This window comes from Lupinus angustifolius, chromosome LG11 (genome assembly GCF_001865875.1).
Source record: "Lupinus angustifolius cultivar Tanjil chromosome LG11, LupAngTanjil_v1.0, whole genome shotgun sequence".
NCBI classification, from domain to species: Eukaryota; Viridiplantae; Streptophyta; class Magnoliopsida; order Fabales; family Fabaceae; genus Lupinus; species Lupinus angustifolius.
Genome location: NC_032019.1, coordinates 13,918,246 through 13,939,210, shown reverse-complemented (window position 1 = coordinate 13,939,210; position 20,965 = coordinate 13,918,246). Strand labels below are relative to the sequence as shown.

The 20,965-nt window shown below is 31.7% G+C and overlaps 1 protein-coding gene across 5 annotated transcripts; it reads right to left on the bottom strand.

The window, feature by feature from the left end:
* On the bottom strand, window positions 153–19,884 carry LOC109359270 (zinc finger protein 7-like). Of its 5 annotated transcripts, none has more exons than XM_019603877.1 (3): window positions 3,358–3,626; window positions 579–1,100; window positions 153–548 (listed from the first exon to the last, which is right to left on the bottom strand). In XM_019603877.1, exons 2-3 carry the CDS (start codon window positions 997–999, stop codon window positions 298–300), a joined length of 672 nt encoding a protein of 223 aa, XP_019459422.1. In that variant the 5' UTR covers window positions 1,000–1,100; window positions 3,358–3,626; the 3' UTR covers window positions 153–297. The 5 variants fall into 5 exon arrangements, with proteins under 5 accessions (XP_019459422.1, XP_019459419.1, XP_019459421.1 ...); XM_019603874.1 differs by having other exon boundaries at window positions 153–1,009; window positions 1,078–1,100; window positions 3,358–3,624; XM_019603876.1 differs by lacking the exon at window positions 3,358–3,626 and adding an exon at window positions 19,873–19,884 and having other exon boundaries at window positions 153–1,036.

Sequence of the window (20,965 nt, the reverse complement as noted above, 5' to 3'; positions counted from 1 at the left end):
TATCACTTGGTGTGGTCGCATTATTGTAATTACGGTAAGTATCATAACTGTATCATATTGCAATTATATTGTGACACTGATCATAATGATGTGGTCACTAGGTATAGCATCAATAATGAAGCAAACCTTCTCATGGAGCAGTAGGTATAACATCAATAATGAAGCAAGATCGAATTCATAAGAGACAATTAACAAGGGAAATTTCCAATAAGTTAAGTACACACCTCTCTATACAACGCAAGTCAAGCACCACTAATTAATAAAACCATGTCTAAAGACAAATAAAGATGAAAAATCTTAAAGCCTTAGAGTGAGATCAGGAGCTGTAGAAGTTTGTGCATGAGGCACCATTTCTACAAAACTAGTCTTAGAATTTTGAACATGCTCCCTTTGGTCTATTTGCCTGAAACTACCAGGCCAAAATAGACCTACATTATTATCTTCCATAATGATTAGTCTTCCAAAACAATCTTTCTGAAATTTTGCTGCAACTCTCATATCAGGAGACCTCACTGATTGCATATGCTTTTTATGCAATGTGGAGTGAGCTTCGATACTAGGCGATCGACACACCGAACCATGAACTGGTAGAGATGCTAAGCTTGTATACCTTTCGGTGAACATTCCCATTCGCATTGCACGCTTCGCCATAATCCTCTCCCTTTTATGAGCATTCTGATGGCCACCTAATGCCTGTGAGCTAAAGAATTTTCGCCAACAATAGTTACACGAGAAAACTCTAGGAATTGCTGATGCTGAAGCTTCAACACCCTCTTCACTGCTAGTATCAGTTGCACCCTTCAACTTTTCATTGGGATTGAAATTGAGGGTCAAGTCAAGAGTTATAGTACCTGAATCAGGATTAGCCTTTGTGAAAGTTCTGAGAGTGGTGTCCTTTGTAAGATCATAGAATGTTTCCTGTAATGATATAATGGAATCTACTTGGCTGCTGAACTCTGAATTATTTTCAGGTTTCAGGTTCAAGTTTGGAGTCATCATATTTCTATGGATCTGCTATGATCTAATTTTTTTCCCACTATGCAATTGGGATGTGACAAAAAATTCTTCACTTTGGGGTCACCTTATCATATAATCATCACCTACATTGAAGATGAAATACATTATTTTCCAGAACAGTGTAAAAAAATGTGCATGTAAATGGAACATACAAAATTCTGGTATTAATATCAAGTGGCAGCAATAGGCAATAAAAGTCAAGCAAACCATACCATATTTGTTCATTCATATAAGCAAACATATGGGCTCATTACATTTATCTATCATAAGACCTTTTTTTAGTTCAACAACAACAAAACCTTTATTTCATTAGGTGGGGTCAGCTATATAAATCTAAAGACACCATAATATTTTATCATAACTCATGTTCATTGATAAAATATTGATCTCTATAAGACCTGTTTTTGTGAAATAAAAATTATCTTCCTTTGAAAGGCACAAAGATATTCTGAAAATCCCCTTCTATAAGATATTGTGAAATCAGTAAAGGTTAAATATCTAAGCACTCAACAAATGTGAACAAAGTCACTCCAGTGCCTTCTGCAGAAATTGTAACCATTGATCAAATCTTAAGCAAAAGTAATAATTACAAAATGAATCATGATGGTTCATTTTCTGAATCTCTCCAACTAACTATCTAATTCAAAAGTAAAATCAGAATTCATACATGTACATTTTATCATGTATACCTGCCTCTGTAACATTTTAACTCTCAATTATGAAATTATCACTCAAACTGTTAGCAAAATTTTTCATGACTACTAACCAAGAAACCAAAAATCCTATTAGAAAATTAGGATAGTAGAAATGAATTCTAAAACACCTACAAATTATAACAAACTGTGTTACACAAGTATTCCAAATTTTGCACTTTCTCTTCAGCATCTTGAAAAACCAAAAAAGTAATTTCTCTACCTACCAAAGTACGTTCTTATCAAATGCTTGTTGGTTGAAGAAAAAGGCCAAAAGGCACAGGCTTTGTCAAAAAAGAAAAGTGGTTGATTTAGAAAGACTAAGTAAATGCAACTACTTTTCTTTTTATCACTTTCTGAGAAGCACTTGCATTCAACATACTCTATCTAGGTTATAGACAAAGACAGGTACAGTTTGCTACTTTTACAAAAATAAAATATACCTTTCCATTCTACCCAAAAAAGGGAAAATGTATCATCTCTTGTACTAGAGGATCCAACACGGAAGGAGATAGTAACATGTGGCCTTTCAAAAATTATAACGGTGTAAATTTTCACTTATTTTTAAATAAAACAAATTATAAATAGCCAAAACAACCAACACCTCACATTGTACTAATGGACACTCCGGTACCCGAGAGGATTTCATTCCCAAAAAAGGGACTTGTATGTGTAAGTAGCCAGAGTTGCTTAGAGCTAACAACCGGACAATTTCAGTTAAACATTACTTGCTAAGTCTCAGATTACCCCAACAGTTAGGTAACTAATTTACAAATCATTCATCATAAAAGGGCTATAATTTGGGTTTTATCATGAAAGAAAAACTTCCTTATCTTAATGATATTATTCCTACAGAAACAAACTTTGGTCTCTACATAAACCCATGTGACAATTAATAAGTTCATAAAATGGGTAAAAATGAACAAGGGAAAATAAACTTTTGTGAAAATGTGATACAACAACATAGAAGTCACATTATTTTTATGTTAGTGTGATGCACAAAGTTATGCAGAGACAAGCTAAAACTAGATACGTTTTGTTGTTTGAACCTATTAGTAATTTGTCATTCAATAATAGTAAAGTTAGTTATCCTTCACAAATCATTGTTCTATGGTACAGGTACCTCTAGTTTGTGGTGATGGTCCCATGTGGTTCCTTACTTTTTATTTTATTACAAAAATTCTTCTATGGCAAGCTCGGTACAAGTATACTCTTTATTTGATATGTGATATATAGGTAAACGAGTGAACCATATAACTATGTTACAAACTAACTGGACTCCAACTAATTCCAATCGAGTTAGCTCGAATATGAGACTTTACTTAAGGAAATTGAGTTCCCTGCCACTCCATCAATAGGCATTTGCAGATGTTGTTGGTTAGGAAACCAACAATATCATTGATAATTGATAACTCGCAACAAGAACCGTCAATAAAAGTTAAAATAAAATAGAAGTAAACACAAATTCCTCAACACAACAAAACCACAAACATTTTTATTTGTTAGAGTGAAACTCCAACTAGAATGAAACTAAGAAAGAAAGAATGTAAAAGCAGCATAAGGCTTCAAAATGCATGAAAAAATTAGAAGAATGCATGTAATAAAAGAAAACATTGATGTGATGAGATGGGTGGAAAAAGTTACTTACATAGTACTAAACCATAGAAAAAAATTGCATACTACTTCAGTGATATGATACTTGAGAATAGAAAGAGTACCAATAACATGAAAGAGTTGTAGTGCCTTTTTCACAACTATAAAGGTTTGATGGGAGAGAAAATAAAAGGAGATAAGATTCCAAAGAGAGATAGAGAGAAAGTGTTATGGGAAAGAAGAGGTAAAACATGTACAAAGACAAACACTCTTCTTTTGTCTATTTTGAGGTTGTATATATTATCTAGTACTACTTCTAAATGTCTTATTTTGCTGCTTATTAAATAAGAATTGTGAGTGAAAATGGACAAACAGAGAGACAAGAAAAGAGGAGGTACTAGTTTGTGTGAAGACCCACAAAACCAACACAAGAAGACATGCCTTTATGCTCATTCAGCTTCCACATTGAAAAGGAATGGTCCCCTGAAATTCAATTATAGTTTAGCTTTTTGTATGAGGTGATGGCTTACCTTTATTTATATTACTTTTATTTAAGAGAATAATTATTAAATATGAATGATATATTACTCTTAATGATGAGTGTAATTTTATATATAGTAGTATAAATAATTATATATATTCAATGTATGATCTACCATTTATTTTAATTACTTTTTATGAAAAATCAAATATAATTAAATATGAATAGTAAATGATAAGTAAAAATATATCAAAGAAATAAAGTGAAAATATATCAAACTGATATACTCTTGGTGGATATATAGATTTTTTCTCTTTCATGATATTTCTATTTTTTGTTGTATTGTGATGATGGGAGGATCTTTTTTATATGGCATTTATTGTTATACCAGCTCCCTTTGTCGCATTCATATTTATGGACCAACATAACGGCCCCATTTTTTATCTTTATTTTACCTTTTTGAAGTTGTTTTAGCACCAATAAGTTATCGCCCTTTTAATTATTAATACAACAATTATGCATAGAATTTAAATAAACCCATTTATCTAAAAATTGTATCACTTGTTATGATGGTTAAAATATATATTTAAATTAAAAAAATTAATAATTAAATATTTTTTTTATCTAAATAATAAATGACACATAGAATTACACACTTTTATGTTACACATATGATGGTATGTATTATGGAACAAAGTTTACTCCCCTTATAATGGCCCCCCTCTCACCTTTAAGTGGAAGATTTTGGAGATATTGAAGTTCCTAGTGGGGCAATACTTTTTTAAAAATCATTTTCTTTATTTGTAAGAGTAAGATTACATATAATCACTATTATCATACCTCCCTATATGAAATATCATATATTAAATAGTTCTTCAATACAAAGTTTGAAAGTAAACATTGAAAACTGAAAATATTTTCTCTTACTTTTTTGGTATTTGGGAAATAAATAAGAAAAAGAAACTAAAGTATAGGGGAAAAATTCATATGCAAGATGGATAGTGCTCCTGGTGCTCCTGTAGGTGGATAATCTTAAATTTTCAAGTCCACATGAAGGCCTAAACTAAGTTTACACATATTATCCGCCATCATATTTCATTTTCTGTAGATATGTTGAAGTCAAATATCCCAATTTCTCGTAAGCAACCCACAAATGTTATGAAGTACTCGAGAAATAGGATCTAAGTAAATCTGCTTCTTATCAAAAATGAGATGAATTGCTTCAAGGTAGTCACTCTCTAAAATAACTTGACAATGACCCAACTTCTATGCCAACTCAAGACCATGTTTAGTGGCTAGAAGCTCAGCTAGAATAGAAGATCCAGTTTCAAAGTTTCCACTGAATCCTGATAACCAAAGACCATCATGATTGCGGATCACACCACCTCCTCCAATCGTTTGATTATGTAGACTATAACTATCGTCCACATTAAGTTTTACTATTCCAATGTCCAAACGACACCAATGGATGCTCGACAGGGTTGCCTCATTCGACATAGTATCAATAACACACCAATTCCTGAAATCATAGTGGACATTTCGTGAGACGTAAGAAATGTTCCCAAGTAGAATTTCCAAAGACATTATTATTACGCCGTCGCTAAGACCACCAGATGCCTGCTAAGAAGAGACACCCGTTGGAGAGTCTAGCATGAGTTATCATCCAAGACATGAAGAATTGGTTAGTCTAAAAGGTTTTCTCATTGAGTCTCAGGTGGTGCCAAAGCAGTGATGAGTTACCGTAATCTCTAAAGGTCTGGAGAAAATCCTCAATTGAATTGTTGCATCTTCCACACATAGGTGTTGTTGACATTTTCCTCATGAAACGAAGAAAGTTAGTAGATAAAGAATTGTAAGTAGAGAGCCAGAGAATAAATTTAACTTTTTCAAGGACATATATTATTTCTTACTTTGTTAAATACATTATTTCCCCATTATTTACTTTCCTATTTTGAATTCCAAGACATTAACGGTTTCAAAAGAATACTTATTTTTTACTCATGTTAAGTGTAGTATTATTTTAAAATATGTTTGGTCTCAATTTTTATATCATTTTTTTATGTACTCATGGGTACATTTTAATTTATTTAAAATAAATAAATTTTTTTTATAAATTAATATATTTATAAAATTTATATATATCAATAAATACATGTTCACCAATTTTCTGTACAAACTTATTGTCTTTAAGTTAGAATGTATCAAAGACCATATATTAAAAAAAATCATTTTTAAGTTATCCACGACTCATTTAAATTTTTTGGGATTACTCTATTCCATATTATTTACATTGTTGTTTAGAATTTTTATTTGACAAGCCAAAGTATATTAGAAGACAATACTCAAGGTACTTAACCTAAATACAAAATAGTCAACAAAAACATAATACAAGCAGACAGATTAATATACCAATTTACAAAGGAAATATCAAACTCCCATATACTATTGAACCAAAATCAAACACGAACTTTAATTAACTCCAATACATGCAATACATCTACCTTTTCATTCCTAAAAATTGAGGCATTTCGAGCCAACCATAATGATCATGTTACTAAGAGTCAGATCATCATCCCAAACTTGTGTTGCTTTTTATTTTAAAAGAGACACTTGAAATTCATAAAATTTTCAGCAGGAGACACTATATTTATGAACTAGACATCCATCCACCTAGTCACTAAACTCTAAATAACCATTGACTAACTACAACAAAAAATACATGGTCAACATTTTCAGGCACAAGGCTAGAAAAGGAACACGTCAAATTGACTTGAACACCTATTTTCACAAGATTATCTTTATTGTGAAAATCCAAAAACTTTGTTGGCACTTTAATCTTGTACAAATGCTTGAAAATAGTAATCCATATGTTATCAACCTGCAAAGAACTAACTTGAAGATGTGATAAAAACCAAGAATATGAAGACTTTGCTGAGAACATTTCACAACCATCCACCTCTTTCCCAATTGAAGAGCTCCCTACGTGAAGTCAAATTCCAAATCTAATGACTATTTAACCAAAACCTACAATCATGCATTAACATATTCGTATCCATATATATAACATAAACAAAAGGAAAAATGTCATTGAATGATTGAACATCCCACTACACTTCCCCTTGTTGGGTTTGGGCTCCTTCCTATGTGGAGAAAGACCCAATTGGGCAAAGCTCACTTATCTCACTTAATCTAATAGATAAGGGTCAGATGTGGTAAGTGTGTGCAATCAGTTTAGGCAAAAATAGGCAATAGAATAGTGAGAGAGAAGTTGAAAGAACTCAACTCCCATGAACTCATAGCAGTTGTGGGAGATTTGTGACTGTGTCTTTGTTGACCATTGGATCAGGCTGCAATTTGGACATCAAGTTCATAGCTCTTGGTACTTCATTTTGAACTGTTGGATAAGTGAGAAGTCATCCGAGGTGGTAGAAAACTAGCCAAAACAATGGTTGTTTTTATGATTTTTCTACAACTTTGTGTTCTCTTTTCAAGCTTGTTGCTCTATTGTATGCTGTATTGTTGAGCATGTTTTGTGTTGTATTTTGGAGAAACTCTTGTATTCATATTTTGACCATAGTGGTGCTTGATTGACTAGATTGTGCCCATCATTTTTACTTCTCACATTGGAAAGGTTTTCCACGTTAAAATTCTGGCGTCCCTTGTGTATTCTTAGTTACTACATTATTTGCTAATGCTCCTCATATATTCTATAAAGTTGGGGAAATTATTATCAGTTGCATATACTCTGTTATTTCCTTGTTATTGTGTTGAATTTCTCATTAGAGTGGCATCAAAGCTCTTTGGTTTGAGGTTATTTGACTTGCTTGAATGATGGAGGTAAATACACATAGAATGGCATGTTTGAATGACACTAACTATCACTTATAGAAATGAAAAAGGAAATTTTATTATTTGTGAATAATTTGCATATTCATGTGTTTGCTGCTGAGAAGCCAAAGTCGAAGTCTGATGAGGATTGGAGTTTTCAACATCAACAAGTTTGTGGTTTCATTCGGTAATATGTAGAAGACAATGTCTATAATGACATTGCTAATGAATAAAATGCAAAATATTTATGGAAGAAAATTGAACCCTTGTATGCTTATAAATCAGGGAATAATAAATTATACTTATTGAATTCCTTGATGAATTTGAGGTACAAGGAGGGAGCTTCTATTTCAGATCACTTGAATGATTTTCAAGGGTTCTAGATCAATTATCAAGAATGAGTATCAAGTTTGATGATGAAGTGTTGGGACTATGAGTATTAAATACTCTACCAGATTCTTAGGAAACATTTCGAGTTTCAATTACAAATTCAGCCCTAGATGGTATTGTGTCTTTGGAGAGTATAAAGGGTAGTATTCTTAATGAGGAGATGAGAAGGAAGACATATGGTACTTCATCTCATCTGAGGTGTTTGTCACTAAAAATAGAGGAGAAGTCATCGATAGGAACCGAAAGGTGATAGAGAATACGACAAAAGTAAGTCCAAGTCCAGATACAAGAATGTGAAGTGTCACTACTGTCACAAAGTGGGTCACATACAGAAGAATTGTTTTCAATGTAAATGGGAGAACAAAGACAAGAAGGGCAAGCAGAACGAAGGAGTATGTGGATAATTGATAGTGGTGCTACATTGCATGTTACACTAAGGAAGGAGTTCTTCACATATTACACTTCTGGTGATTTTGGAGTGTTGAAAATGGGTAATGAAGGTAGTTGATATTGGTGATATTTATTTGCATACCAACATGGGAGTGCATTTGTTGCTAAGAGGAGTTAAACATGCTCCAGATGTTCATTTCAACTTTATCTTTATGCAAATGCTTGATGGTGGTGGTTATGATAATCACTTTGGTTCCGGAAAATGGAAACTCACCAGAGGTAACTTGGTTGTGTCTATAGGGGAGAAATTTTCTAAACTGTGTTAGGCAAAAGCTTTGGGTGCTAAAGAAAGTGTGAATACCATGGATATTGAGGCTTCTTTATGGCACCGCAGACTCGGTCATATTAGTGAAAAATGGTTGAATTATTTAGCCAAAAAAGATGTACCTCCAGGATTGAAGAGTGCAAAGTTGGAGAAATGTTCTCATTGCATGGCCAGTAAGCAGACTAGAGTATCTTTAAGAAGTACCCTCCCTCAAGGAAGTCAGAGTTGCTTGAATTGGTGCATTATGATGTTTGTGGTCCATTGAAGGTAAAGTCGTTTGGTGGTGTACTTTACTTTGTTACTTTTATTGATGATTGCTCAAGGAAGCTTTGGGTCTATGCTTTGAATAAAAAGGACCAAGTGCTTGAAAAGTTCAATCAATTCCATGTTTTGGTTGAGAGACATTCTGGCAAGAAGCTAAAATGCATTTGTGCTGACAACGGTGGTGAGTATTATGGACTGTTTGATATTTACTACAAGAATCAAGGTATTAGACATGAAAAGACTACTCCTAAGCTTAATGGCTTGGCGGAGAGGATGAAGATTTTGGTTGAAAGAGTTAGGTGTATGTTTTCTGAAGCAAAATTACCTATACATTTCTCGGGTGAGGCTTCGTACACGATAATGCATGTTATTAATCTTAGTCCTGCAGTTGCTTTGAATGCTAAGGTACCAAAAAAGATTTGATTTGACAAGAATGTCAAGAATAATCATTTACGAGTCTTCGGTTGCATGACATTTGTGCATGTTCCAAAGGATGAAAGGTCCAAGTTGGATGCGAAGACAAGGCAGTGCATCTTTATCGGTTATGGAGAAGATGATTTCGGTTACAGGTTGTGTGATCTTGTTGATAAAAATGTTGTTAGAAGTCGTGATATGAAGTTCATGGAAGATCAAGCCATTAAAGACATTAATAAGATGAAGAAGACTACATCCGAGGAAGATAGTAGATTGTCTAATATTGATCCATTTTGGACGCCTATACATGATTTGGATACAGTTGAGAATAACATTCAAAATGGTGAGCAACGTGATTATGTTGATGATCAATAGCTTAGAGATGAGTTAGATATTCCCATTGATATTGGTGAAGATGAACATGAGATGTCACAAGATGAGAATCCTAGTGATGCTCCTGAACCACCTCATGTTCAATTTCGAATGCCTAATAGGCAGAGAAAACCATCTACTAGGTACCCTTTTGATGACTATATTGTTGTGATAGATGGAGGATAACCTTAATATTATCATGAGGCCATGGAGAATGAATAAAAGAAGATGTGGTTGGATGCAATGCAAGAGGAAATAAAGTCATTGCATGATAATCACACTTTTGATTTGGTCAAATTTTCAAAAGAGAAGAAGATTTTGGAAAATAGGTGGATTTAAAGGGTGAAGCAAGAAAGTAATTCTACATCTCCAAGGTAATAAGCCATATTTGTGGTTAAAGGTTTCAGACAGTGAAAGAGTGTTGATTTTAGTGAGATTTTTTCTCCTGTGGTGAAGATTACATCTATTAGAATTGTATTGAGTTTGACTGCTACTCTTGATTTGGAGGTAGATCAAATGGATGTAATAATTGTTTTCCTTCATGGTGATTTGAAGGGAGAGATTTATATGAAACAACCTGATAGTTTTCTTGTTGAAGGGTAAGAAGACTATGTGTGTAGGTTGAGAAAGAGCCTATATGGTTTGAAGCAGGCTCCACGACAATGGTACAAGAAGTTTGAGTATGTTATGTATGAGCAAGAATACAAGAAGACCACTTCTAACCATTGTGTCTTCATAAGAAAGTTTGTTGATGGTGATTTCATCATCTTGTTATTATATGTTGATGACATGCTTATTGTTGGGAAAAATATTTCCATGTTTGGAAGGTTAAAGAAGCAATTAGGCAAGTCATTTGCCATGAAAGACATAGGAGCTGCTAAACAGATTCTTGGTATAAGAATCATGCGAGATAGACAACAAACAAAACTTTGGTTGTCAATGAACACTATATTAAGAGAGTGTTATAGAAGTTCCAGATGAAAAATGTTATGGCGGTAAGCACTCCTCTTGCTACTCTTTTTAAGTTGAGTGCTAAATAGTATCCTTCAAATGAAGCTAAAAAATTAGATGTGCAACAGGTTCCTTATGCATCTTCTATGGGAAGTTTGATGTTGTAATGGTGTGTACAAGACCAGATATTGCACATGTTGTTGGTACAATTAGCAGATTTTTGTCAAATCCAGGTAGAGAGCATTGGAATGCTGTAAAATGGATTTTGAGGTATCTTTGTGGTACTGCTAGTTTGAGACTTTTTTTTGGAGGTGATAAACATGCTCTTGTGGGCTATATTGATTCTGATATGGCCAGAGACATTGATTCCAGAAAGTCCACTCCAGATTACTTGCTTAAGTTTGCAGGGGGGCTGTAGCATGACAATTTAGGTTGCAAAAGTGTGTTGCACTGTCCACTACTAAGGCAGAGTTCATTGCCATTACAGAAGCATGCAATGAGTTGCTTTAGGTGAAGAAATTCTTGGAGGAGCTTGGTTTTGTCCAAGACCAATACTTGTTATTTTATGATAGTCATAGTGCAATTCATCTTCGGAAGAATTCAACTTTTCATTATAGGTCCAAACACATTTATGTGAGGTATCATTGGATACGTGATGCTTTGGGTACTAGGTTGTTAGAATTGGCTAAGGTTCATACAAATGATAATGATGCTAATATGATGACTAAGGCCTTATAAAGTTGAAAGTTTGAAACTTGTTGTGTGGATCGTCGGTTTGGTGATTCTCTCCACATAGTTGTGAAGGGGAGATTTGTTGGATTTGAGTTCTCTTCCTATATGGAGAAAGACCCAATTGGATAAAGTCCACTTGTCCCACTTAATCTAATGTATAGGGGCCAGATGTGGTAAATGCGTGTAATTAGTTTAGGCAAAACGAGGCAATAGAAAAGTGAGAGAGAAGTTGAAACAATTCAACCTGTAGGAACTCATAACATTTGTGGGAGATTTGCGACTGCGTCTTCATTCACCATTGGATTGAGCTGAAATTTAGATAGCAGGTTCATAATTTCTAGTACTTCATTCTAAACAGTTAGATAGGTGAGAAGTCATCTGAGGTGGTAGAAAATGAGCCAAAACAATGGTTGTTTTTTTTTTTTGTTTTTCTGCAACTTTATATTCTCATTTTCAAGCTTGTTGCTCTATTGTATGTTGTATTGTTGAGCATGTTTTGTGTTGTATTTTGGAGATACTCTTATATTCATATTTCGATCATATTGGAGCTTGATTGACTAACTTGTACTCGTGGTTTTTACTTGTCACATTGGGAAGATTTTCCACGTTAAAATTCTAGTGTCCTTTGTATGTTCTTAATCGCTACATTATTTGTTATTGCTCATCATAGATTCTAGCAAGTTGAGGAAATTATTATTCACTACATATACTCTATTATTTCTTTGTTATTGTGTTGAATTTCCCATCACCCTAAAACAATGCATTATTACCATAATCAACCTTATTAGTTACATATTTCTTATATTCCTACTTATAAAATTTCTAGAATTTTTTAATTTCCTTTTAATTCTAATTAACATATTTATCACATTTTTAAATCAAATAAATTAGCACATAAATTAAGCAAATATTAATACATTATCACTCAATCTCCTAGTGTACCAAAAAAAAATCCTTATCACGTCACTCTTTAAACCATCCATCTTAACTACTTTATCATTCTTAGTTAGTATAGATTATGGTGGAGCTGAGAAGCTAGGGAGCTCTTGCTTATGTAAGTTTTATCATGGAAATCATGTGTAAATAGATCTTAAGAATTCATAGCTTTCACATAGTAAGAATGGTTATAAGTTACCTCTATCCACGGTGACACGATCCTCTTTTAAGTGTTGTATTGTTCTTGGTCAATAGAAAAACTCTTCTTTCTCTTTCCCTTTATTTATATGTTCTTCCTTTATTGATGGCTAATAGAGCAACGTTTCTGGGCAAAGATAGAGACAATATTTAAAGTCTTTTTCTGATCAATATAGTGGTTCCATCAAGCACTATATAGAGAATCTTTTCCAAGAGTCTTACCATTTCATTCACAACTCTCTAATTCAAGAGTTATACTATTCAAAACAAAATAGTATATCCCTTCATATCACAAGAGGCATTCTTACATTCTCGCATTTGTCTCATATAACAATACAATTCATGATATGATATATATATATATATATATATATAACATAATGCGCATAATCAGAATATGTTTTCCATATTCATTACATTACAAGTCATGATTAAGAACAAGAACTAATAAAAGTCATGACGATTGTAGATCATTTATTCGATATAGTCTCTTCCATGTACTATTGAATTAGCCTTAATCTTAACATGACACATTAAAGAGAATCATATAATAATGTCATTTATAAAGAAATGTTTTATTTTCAATATTACCATTTCCACATGTATACATAAGTGTGAAAATTAAATATTAATTAGAAACATAAATATTAACGAGCTCAGAGTGTCAAAATATTGAGACTTTATTATAACATAATGTTCAACATTCATTCGCAGACATAATACCTATATTTTTGACATGATCAATAAATATTTTGGGCGGTGACCCTTTCGTCAAAGGGTCTGTAATCATAATAATAATACTAATATGCTCAATTGACACTCTAAGTCTCTGAATTTCTTCTTTAGTGGTAAAATATTTTATATCCATATGTTTAGCACATTTGGAATACTTGTCGTTTTTAGAAAAGAAGACTGCTACAGAATTATCACAATAAATTTTCTGCGGTTTGGCAATACTGGCGACAACCCCAAGTCCTGAAATAAAGTTTGGTTGCCATTTAGCATGAACTGTGGCCTCAAAGCATGCCACAAATTCAGCTTTCATAGAGGATGCAACAATGACAGTCTGCTTCACACTCTTCCATGAGATAGCTCCTCTAGCTAATAAATATACATAACCGAAAGTAGACTTTCTCGTGTCTATGCATTCGACAAAGTTTGAATCTGAATATCCAACCACCTCATGACGATTTGATCTCCTATACGTAAGCATGTAATCCTTTCTACCTTGTAAGTATCTCCAACTTTCTTTGCAACTCTGGTATCTTCCTAACATTCCAACTGCAAAACTAATATCTGATCGCGTACAAGTTTGAACATACATTAAACTCCCAACTATAGATGCATAAGGAATTTCTTCAATTTGCTTCTGTTCCAAATCAATCTTTGGACATTGAATCATACTAAACTTGTCCCCTTTTCGAATTGGAACGGGAGATGCTGAACATTTATCCATTTTGAATCTCTCTAAAATTTTGTTAACATATGTTTGTCGCACCCCGATTTTCGGCTGCATGACTTTGTTTAGAGTCGCCACTACATTTTATAGTTAAAAATGTAGAAAAATATTTTAAGCTCAATTACCCTGGACTTTTGGATTTTTGATATCCAGGTCCGGGAGTTGATTACAAGGTAAGGAATGTATTAGCACTCTACCCGCCCGCCTTAGTCGGGTACCCTTCACTAAAATAGATGACTTTCTTATTATTATTTTTTATTAAATTATATGGTTAATTAACTAATTTAAATGGAACAATTTTATTTATTTTTATTATTGTGTCTGACAAGATTGACCTTGGTCCTACGTATCTCTGTTAAGAGAATCAAGAATTAAATAGTTGTTTAGGTAGAAAAAGATTTGTTGGTTGAGTGTATTTTAATTAAAGAAAATATATTTTTTATTAAAAATATTTTTTTTGCATGTTTATTATTTTTTTATTTGGTTAATTTTTGTTATTTATTTAATTAAGAAAATAGAATTTAATCGATTTTGAGATTTAATCGGTTGAAAAGAAGCGGCGTAGCGCGATCTTTCGAAGATGATTTGAGAAGAAAGAGGTCTCCAGAGCAACCTTCTCTCTATCTTTGATTAAATCTCAAAATTATTTTATTTTTTGAAAAGTGCTTATAATGATGTTGTTAAGTTCAAATTATTATTGAAAAATGATTTTTAGTATTTACATTTTTAGTAATGTGATTTTGAAACCATAAATTATAAATGAATTGATTTAATTTTAATAAAATTGTTTGTTTATTGTCATATAAAAATATTTTTTACTGCATTATTGTTTATTATTGACCTCTTAAAATACAATTATTATTCTTTCATTTTTTTTATTAATTTATGTACGAAATAATTTTTGAAAAAAAAAACATTTAAATATTATTCAAGAAGTTAATTTTATTTACTAAACCATAATTCCAAGTTAACAAACAAAAGAATAAAAATAGAGTGAATGTAAATATATACCTAATTTCACCAAAAGTATGCAATTTGCACTTGAGGGAGTGAGGGTAGAGTGTGGTGGCTAGTTGAGATCCTGGACACGTGGCAGATCGTCAGTGGGTGACTGGAATGGTGCGGATGAGATTGGACACATGACAGGATGGAGTTGGTTGGACTAGAGGGTGCACAGGGGTAAGCTATGGACTCGTCCACACTAGATCTCGTGTTCTCCATGGGTTGGCGATCTGGTGCGACACTTTATGGTGCAACCGTGGTGCACTTTCGCCTTGTGATTGGGTGGATCTTCTGGTCAACGTGATGGTAGTCGCAATAGGCAGATCTCACGACTACGGTTTGAGGATGACGTGAGTGCACGGGAACGTGTTCCCGTCCGTTCTGGATTGGGGCGCCTGTATCTTTTTCCTCTCTCTTCACGGTGGATGTTTATTTTTTTTTTGGCAATGTGTTTTCTAGATTTGTAGTGTTTTCTGGATTTCTGGTGTTTTTAGCTTTTCAAATCCCCCTTTCGTTAAACCCAAATGCCTCTATTTATATATTAATTCCCTAACTTAAACCCCCTAAACTTTGGCTAATTCAAACAATGAGATAACATATTTTTAGGGACTGCAAACAACCAAATCCTGACTAGTTCAGACTTGGCTACTCTTTGAATTGTTTTGAATTTAAATACTAAAGAAGCTTGTAACACTTTTTATTTTTGTTTTTGGTGATTAAATTAATTCCAAAAATTACTATAACTCAATAGAAAATAATTTCATTTATTTAAATTTAGAAAATCGGTTTTTTATTTTTTTATTTGTTAGTTTTAAATTCAAATAAGCTTAATATATTTATTAAAATTATTTTAATAAATTCGAAATTACATAAAAAATAACTAAAAAATAGTTTTAACTATCCTTTATTTATCTAAAATATAATTTTAAAAAAACTAAAATAATTAATAGAATATTTTTCTTTTTAGTTTTGTTTTAGAAAATGACATATGAGCTTATGAAAGCCTATAAATTTTTGTGTAATTTTTTTGACAAGAATTGTATAGGTTTCTAGACCCTCTTTTATTTTTTATTTTTTACAAATTTATTTTTTTGGAAATTAAATTAAATTATCTTTAAACTTTGGTTAACCTAATCATATAGGTGTAGGAACCTTAATCTGACGAGGTTAATTATCTTTAAATTCCTGGTTAACCTAATGAATTGGATATAAGAAACTTAATCTATTTAATTTTAAAAAAATTATAATTCGATTTATTTAAAAGCTTTGAGATTTTTCTAGGTCGAAAAAAATGAGTGTTCACAATGCTTTCCAAGACAAGCCTAAAAGTCCTTGTGATCTATCACGAAATATTTATATTTCAATCACATAACTTGCCTCACCCATATCTTTCATTTCAATATTTTTAGAGAGAGACATTTTAGTCTCATTTAAAAGACCAAGATCATTAGTTGCAAACAACATGTCATTAACATATAGAACCAAGAAGGTAAACTTACTCCCAATGACCTTTAGGTATATACATTGATCAACAATGTTTTCCCTATATCCCAAGGATACAATAGTATCATTAAACTTAAGATATCATTATCACAAAACTTGTTTAAGTTCATATATTGATTTCTTAAGTTTACACACCATGTGCTCTTTTCCTTTCTCTATGAATCACATTGGTTGATCCATGTAGACATTTTCTGTTAAATCCCCAGAAAGGCAGTTTTCACATCCATTTACTGTATCTCCAAATCATGATGAGTCACCAATGCCATGATAATCCTAAGTGAGTCTTTCTTAGAGACTTATGAAAATGTCTCTTTATAGTCAATGTCATCTTTCTGAGTATAGCCTTTTGCTACAAGTCTAACCTTATAATGTTCTAAGTTACCATAAGAATCATGTTTGGTTTTGAAAACTCAGTTACAACCAATTGTTTTGGAATCTTCTGGTAACCGAACAAGGTTCTAAACCTCATTTTTTTCATATATTTTAACTCATCTTTCATGACATTTAACCATTTATCAGCGTTATCACTATCCATGACTTGTGAAAACGTATTTAGGTCATTATCAATTCCGATGTCACATTCTGACTCATGTAAGTAAACCATATAATCATCAGAAATAACATATTGTCTTTCTCTTTGCGATATTCTTAATGCTATCTCTTGTGATTCTTTTACTATAGGTTTATCAACTTCATTTTCAATAATGGGATTATTTTGTTGTTCTTCATCATTACTAATCAGTTCAATAACTTGAAGAACATTATTAGGGACACAAGTAAATGGAACTTGTACCCTTACTTCTTGAATTTCCACTTTACGTGGTATTTCACTTCCACTAATCTCATTATTCTCAATGACCCTAGAATTTTTAGTTTCAACAATTCTTGTAGTATGGTTTGGACAATAAAATCTATATCCCTTCGATTTTTTTGGATAACCAATGAAATAACCAATAATTGTTCTTGCATCCAATTTCTTTTTTTGTGAATTATTAATTCTAATTTCCGATGGGCATCTCTAAACATGCAGGTGCCTTAAACTATTAAACTAGGTTTCCTTCCTGTCCACAGTTCAAAAGGATTCTTAGGAACTGCCTTACTAGGAACCCTATTTAATAAATACATGGTGGTCTTTAAAGCATAAGTCCATAATAAAATGGGTAAAGATGAATTACTCAACATACTCCTAACTATATTCAACAATGTTCTATTACGCCTTTCTGATAGACCATTTTTGTTGTGGTGTACCTGACATTGTGTATTGTGCACATATGTCACAACTTTCAAGGAATTTAGTAAATGGACTTGGATGTTGTCCATTTTTATCATATCTTCCATAATATTCACCACCACGATAAGACCTGATAATTTTCACATTTTTATCTAATTGCCTTTCAACTTCCATAATGTAAATCTCTAAGGCTTCTAACGCTTGAAATTTACCAGACAATAAATAGATATGTCCATAACGTGAATAATCATCAATGAAGGTAATGGAGTATTTTTCCTTATTGAAAGAACTAACATCAAAAGGTCCACAAATATTTGTATGTTTAATTTCAAGAAGCTTAGTACTTCTTGTGACTCATTTCTTTGTGTGTTTTTGTTTGTTTACCTTCAATACAATCCACACAAATATTCAGATCGGTAAAATCTAAATCCGGAAGGATTTTATTCTTTCCTAATTCTTTCATTCTTTCTTTGGAAATACGTCCAAATGTTTATGTCATAAGTAAGGAGAACATTCATCAATTAAGCCACGCTTAATTCCAACGTTATGATGCAAGGTTAAAAGTGTTTCAGAAAACAGATTATCATGATTTAAATTGCACAATCCATCACATAATATATCATTGTCAATTAAATGAGTATATTTATACAAACTGAAACATTCATTACCAAATTTAAAAGAGTATCCAGCAACATCAAGTTTAGATAAAGAAACCAAATTCCTAGATATATTAGGTACATAAAGGGTTTCAAATAAACCTAAATGATGTCCAGTGTCAAGGATTAAACGATAAGTCCTGACGGCTTCCACTGGAACCTTCACTCTATTTCCCATAAAAATTTTTTTTTCATTTGGTCTTGTAGCTCGAGTCGTAATGAATCCATGCATAGTATTAGAAACATGAGCAGTACATCCAGAATCAATCCACCAATTATTATAAGCAACTTTTGTTAAGTTTGATTCAAAACATACATAAGCAATAAGCTTACATTTATTTTCAAACCAACCTTTGCATTTTGGACAATCATTTTGGAAATATTCAATCTTTCTACAGAAATAATATGTGTTATCATGATGTTCCTTCTTGTGGATTTGAGAAGTTGATTCATTAATATTTGGAAATATGTCTCAAATGTTTATGCCCTTTCTTGTAATGTTTCTTACTAACTTTCTTTCTAGCTCCTTGACGATTAACATAATTGATGAAATGATTTCCTTGGCTCTTCATTCTGGTTTCCTCTTGAACTAACATACTTTGAAATTCATGCATATTTCATTTATCTTTCATGGTGTTATAGTTCATTTGGAAATGACCATATTCATAGGGTAATGAATTTTGTATAAATTGCACAAGGAAGTTTTTATCAACATTCATTCCTAATGTCTTAAGTCTTACTCTAATATTTATCATTTCAATGACATGTTCACGCATAGTACGAGAACCATCAAATTTCATGGTGGTCAATATACTCATTAATGTCCCAACAAGAAACTTGTTAGCAGTTTGAGAGCGCTCTTCCACAAACTTTAGCATTGCTTTAACACTTTCAGTTTTAGCAAGAGATGACTTAATGTTGCCAACAATACTCATTCACATATACATTAAACTCAATCTGTTTGATCTTTCCTAATTCATATAATGAACTTTATGCTCTTCAGTGCTTATATTAGTAATCACACTTGACTTATCTTCTCTAAGTGATAAATTCAAATCCATTACCCCAAGGTAAAATTGGATTTGTTCACTCCATTGAGAGAAGTTAAGTCCATTGAAAGTTGGAACACATGAGAATTGCGAATGCAAAGCAACATGTACTACAATCAATAAAATTTAACAAAAACATTAAGGCCTTGAGTTACATGCTATCATGCTAAATTAATTCAGACTACTTCATAAGTGTATACTAATATTTACATATGGGTAATCTATCAATATATCATACTAGACATAATGATACTAAAAGAAATTCACATAATTTGGCAATGATGCATGTATATTTAGAAACATTTACTATCTTTGGATATATAAATATAACTAATGATACATTTACAAACCAACGTTCATCTCATTGATTATAAGAACAAATAATCAACCTTTGGACAACTCTTAACTGTCTTATTATAATGAATTTCAATTTACTCATACAAATAATTGATGTATCATTCATAGCATCAAATTAACGAGTAAATGAAATACGATCGTACAATTTGGAATTAAATAAACATAAATATTTGACCACTTTGGTAATTAACAAATTTATCATACAATAATTTCAAACAAAATAATTATGATCATATAATTTGAAATTAAATAAACATAAATATTTGATCACTTTGGTGATTAACAAACCTATCATACAATAATTTCAAACATCTAAGAAGTTATAATATTATACATACATACGACTTCCCAAAATTACACATAAATTACAAAATTACGTACATATTCATGAAACAATTGCATTAAAATTTCAAATAAAATCGTAACTTAATTATATATATATATATATAAACTATTAATTAATGATATATATAATCTATTAATGAGCCAAACCAACTTTGTCTTTTTGCCCTCTCTCTCTCTATTATATATATATATATATATATATATATATATATATATATATATATCAACGTAATAATATACATATATCTTGTTAGTGTTTCTTTCCAAAATATATATATAATTATTATTATGTTTTCCCTAATTTTATATATACATGAATATAAAAGGTAAACATAATAGTATATTACTCTCTCTAAAATATAAGAACATAAGTACATTAGGTAATATTAATAATAATGTAGTAGATTTTTGCAGGGTCACGTTTCATAAAACAAAGTAGAATGAATAGTGCATATATGGCCATGTAATATCAAACATTGCAGAATGTATATGAGTTTAGTTATTTTCTATTCAATATGAACATTGCAATAAATAATGATATGTTCTTTTTCTGCGCTTTGTTTATTTCTATAAATCTATAATGCAGCGAAAATAATTATATATGAGTTCTTTAAACATTCAAGAACATATTTCAAAACATTATTCATGATGGAATCATCATTAGTGAAAACCTATAAGTTCTTAAACACGGTGGCTTTGATACCACATGTAAGTTTTATCATGGAAATCATGTGTAAATGGATCTTAAGAATTCATAGTTTTCACATAGTAAGAATGATT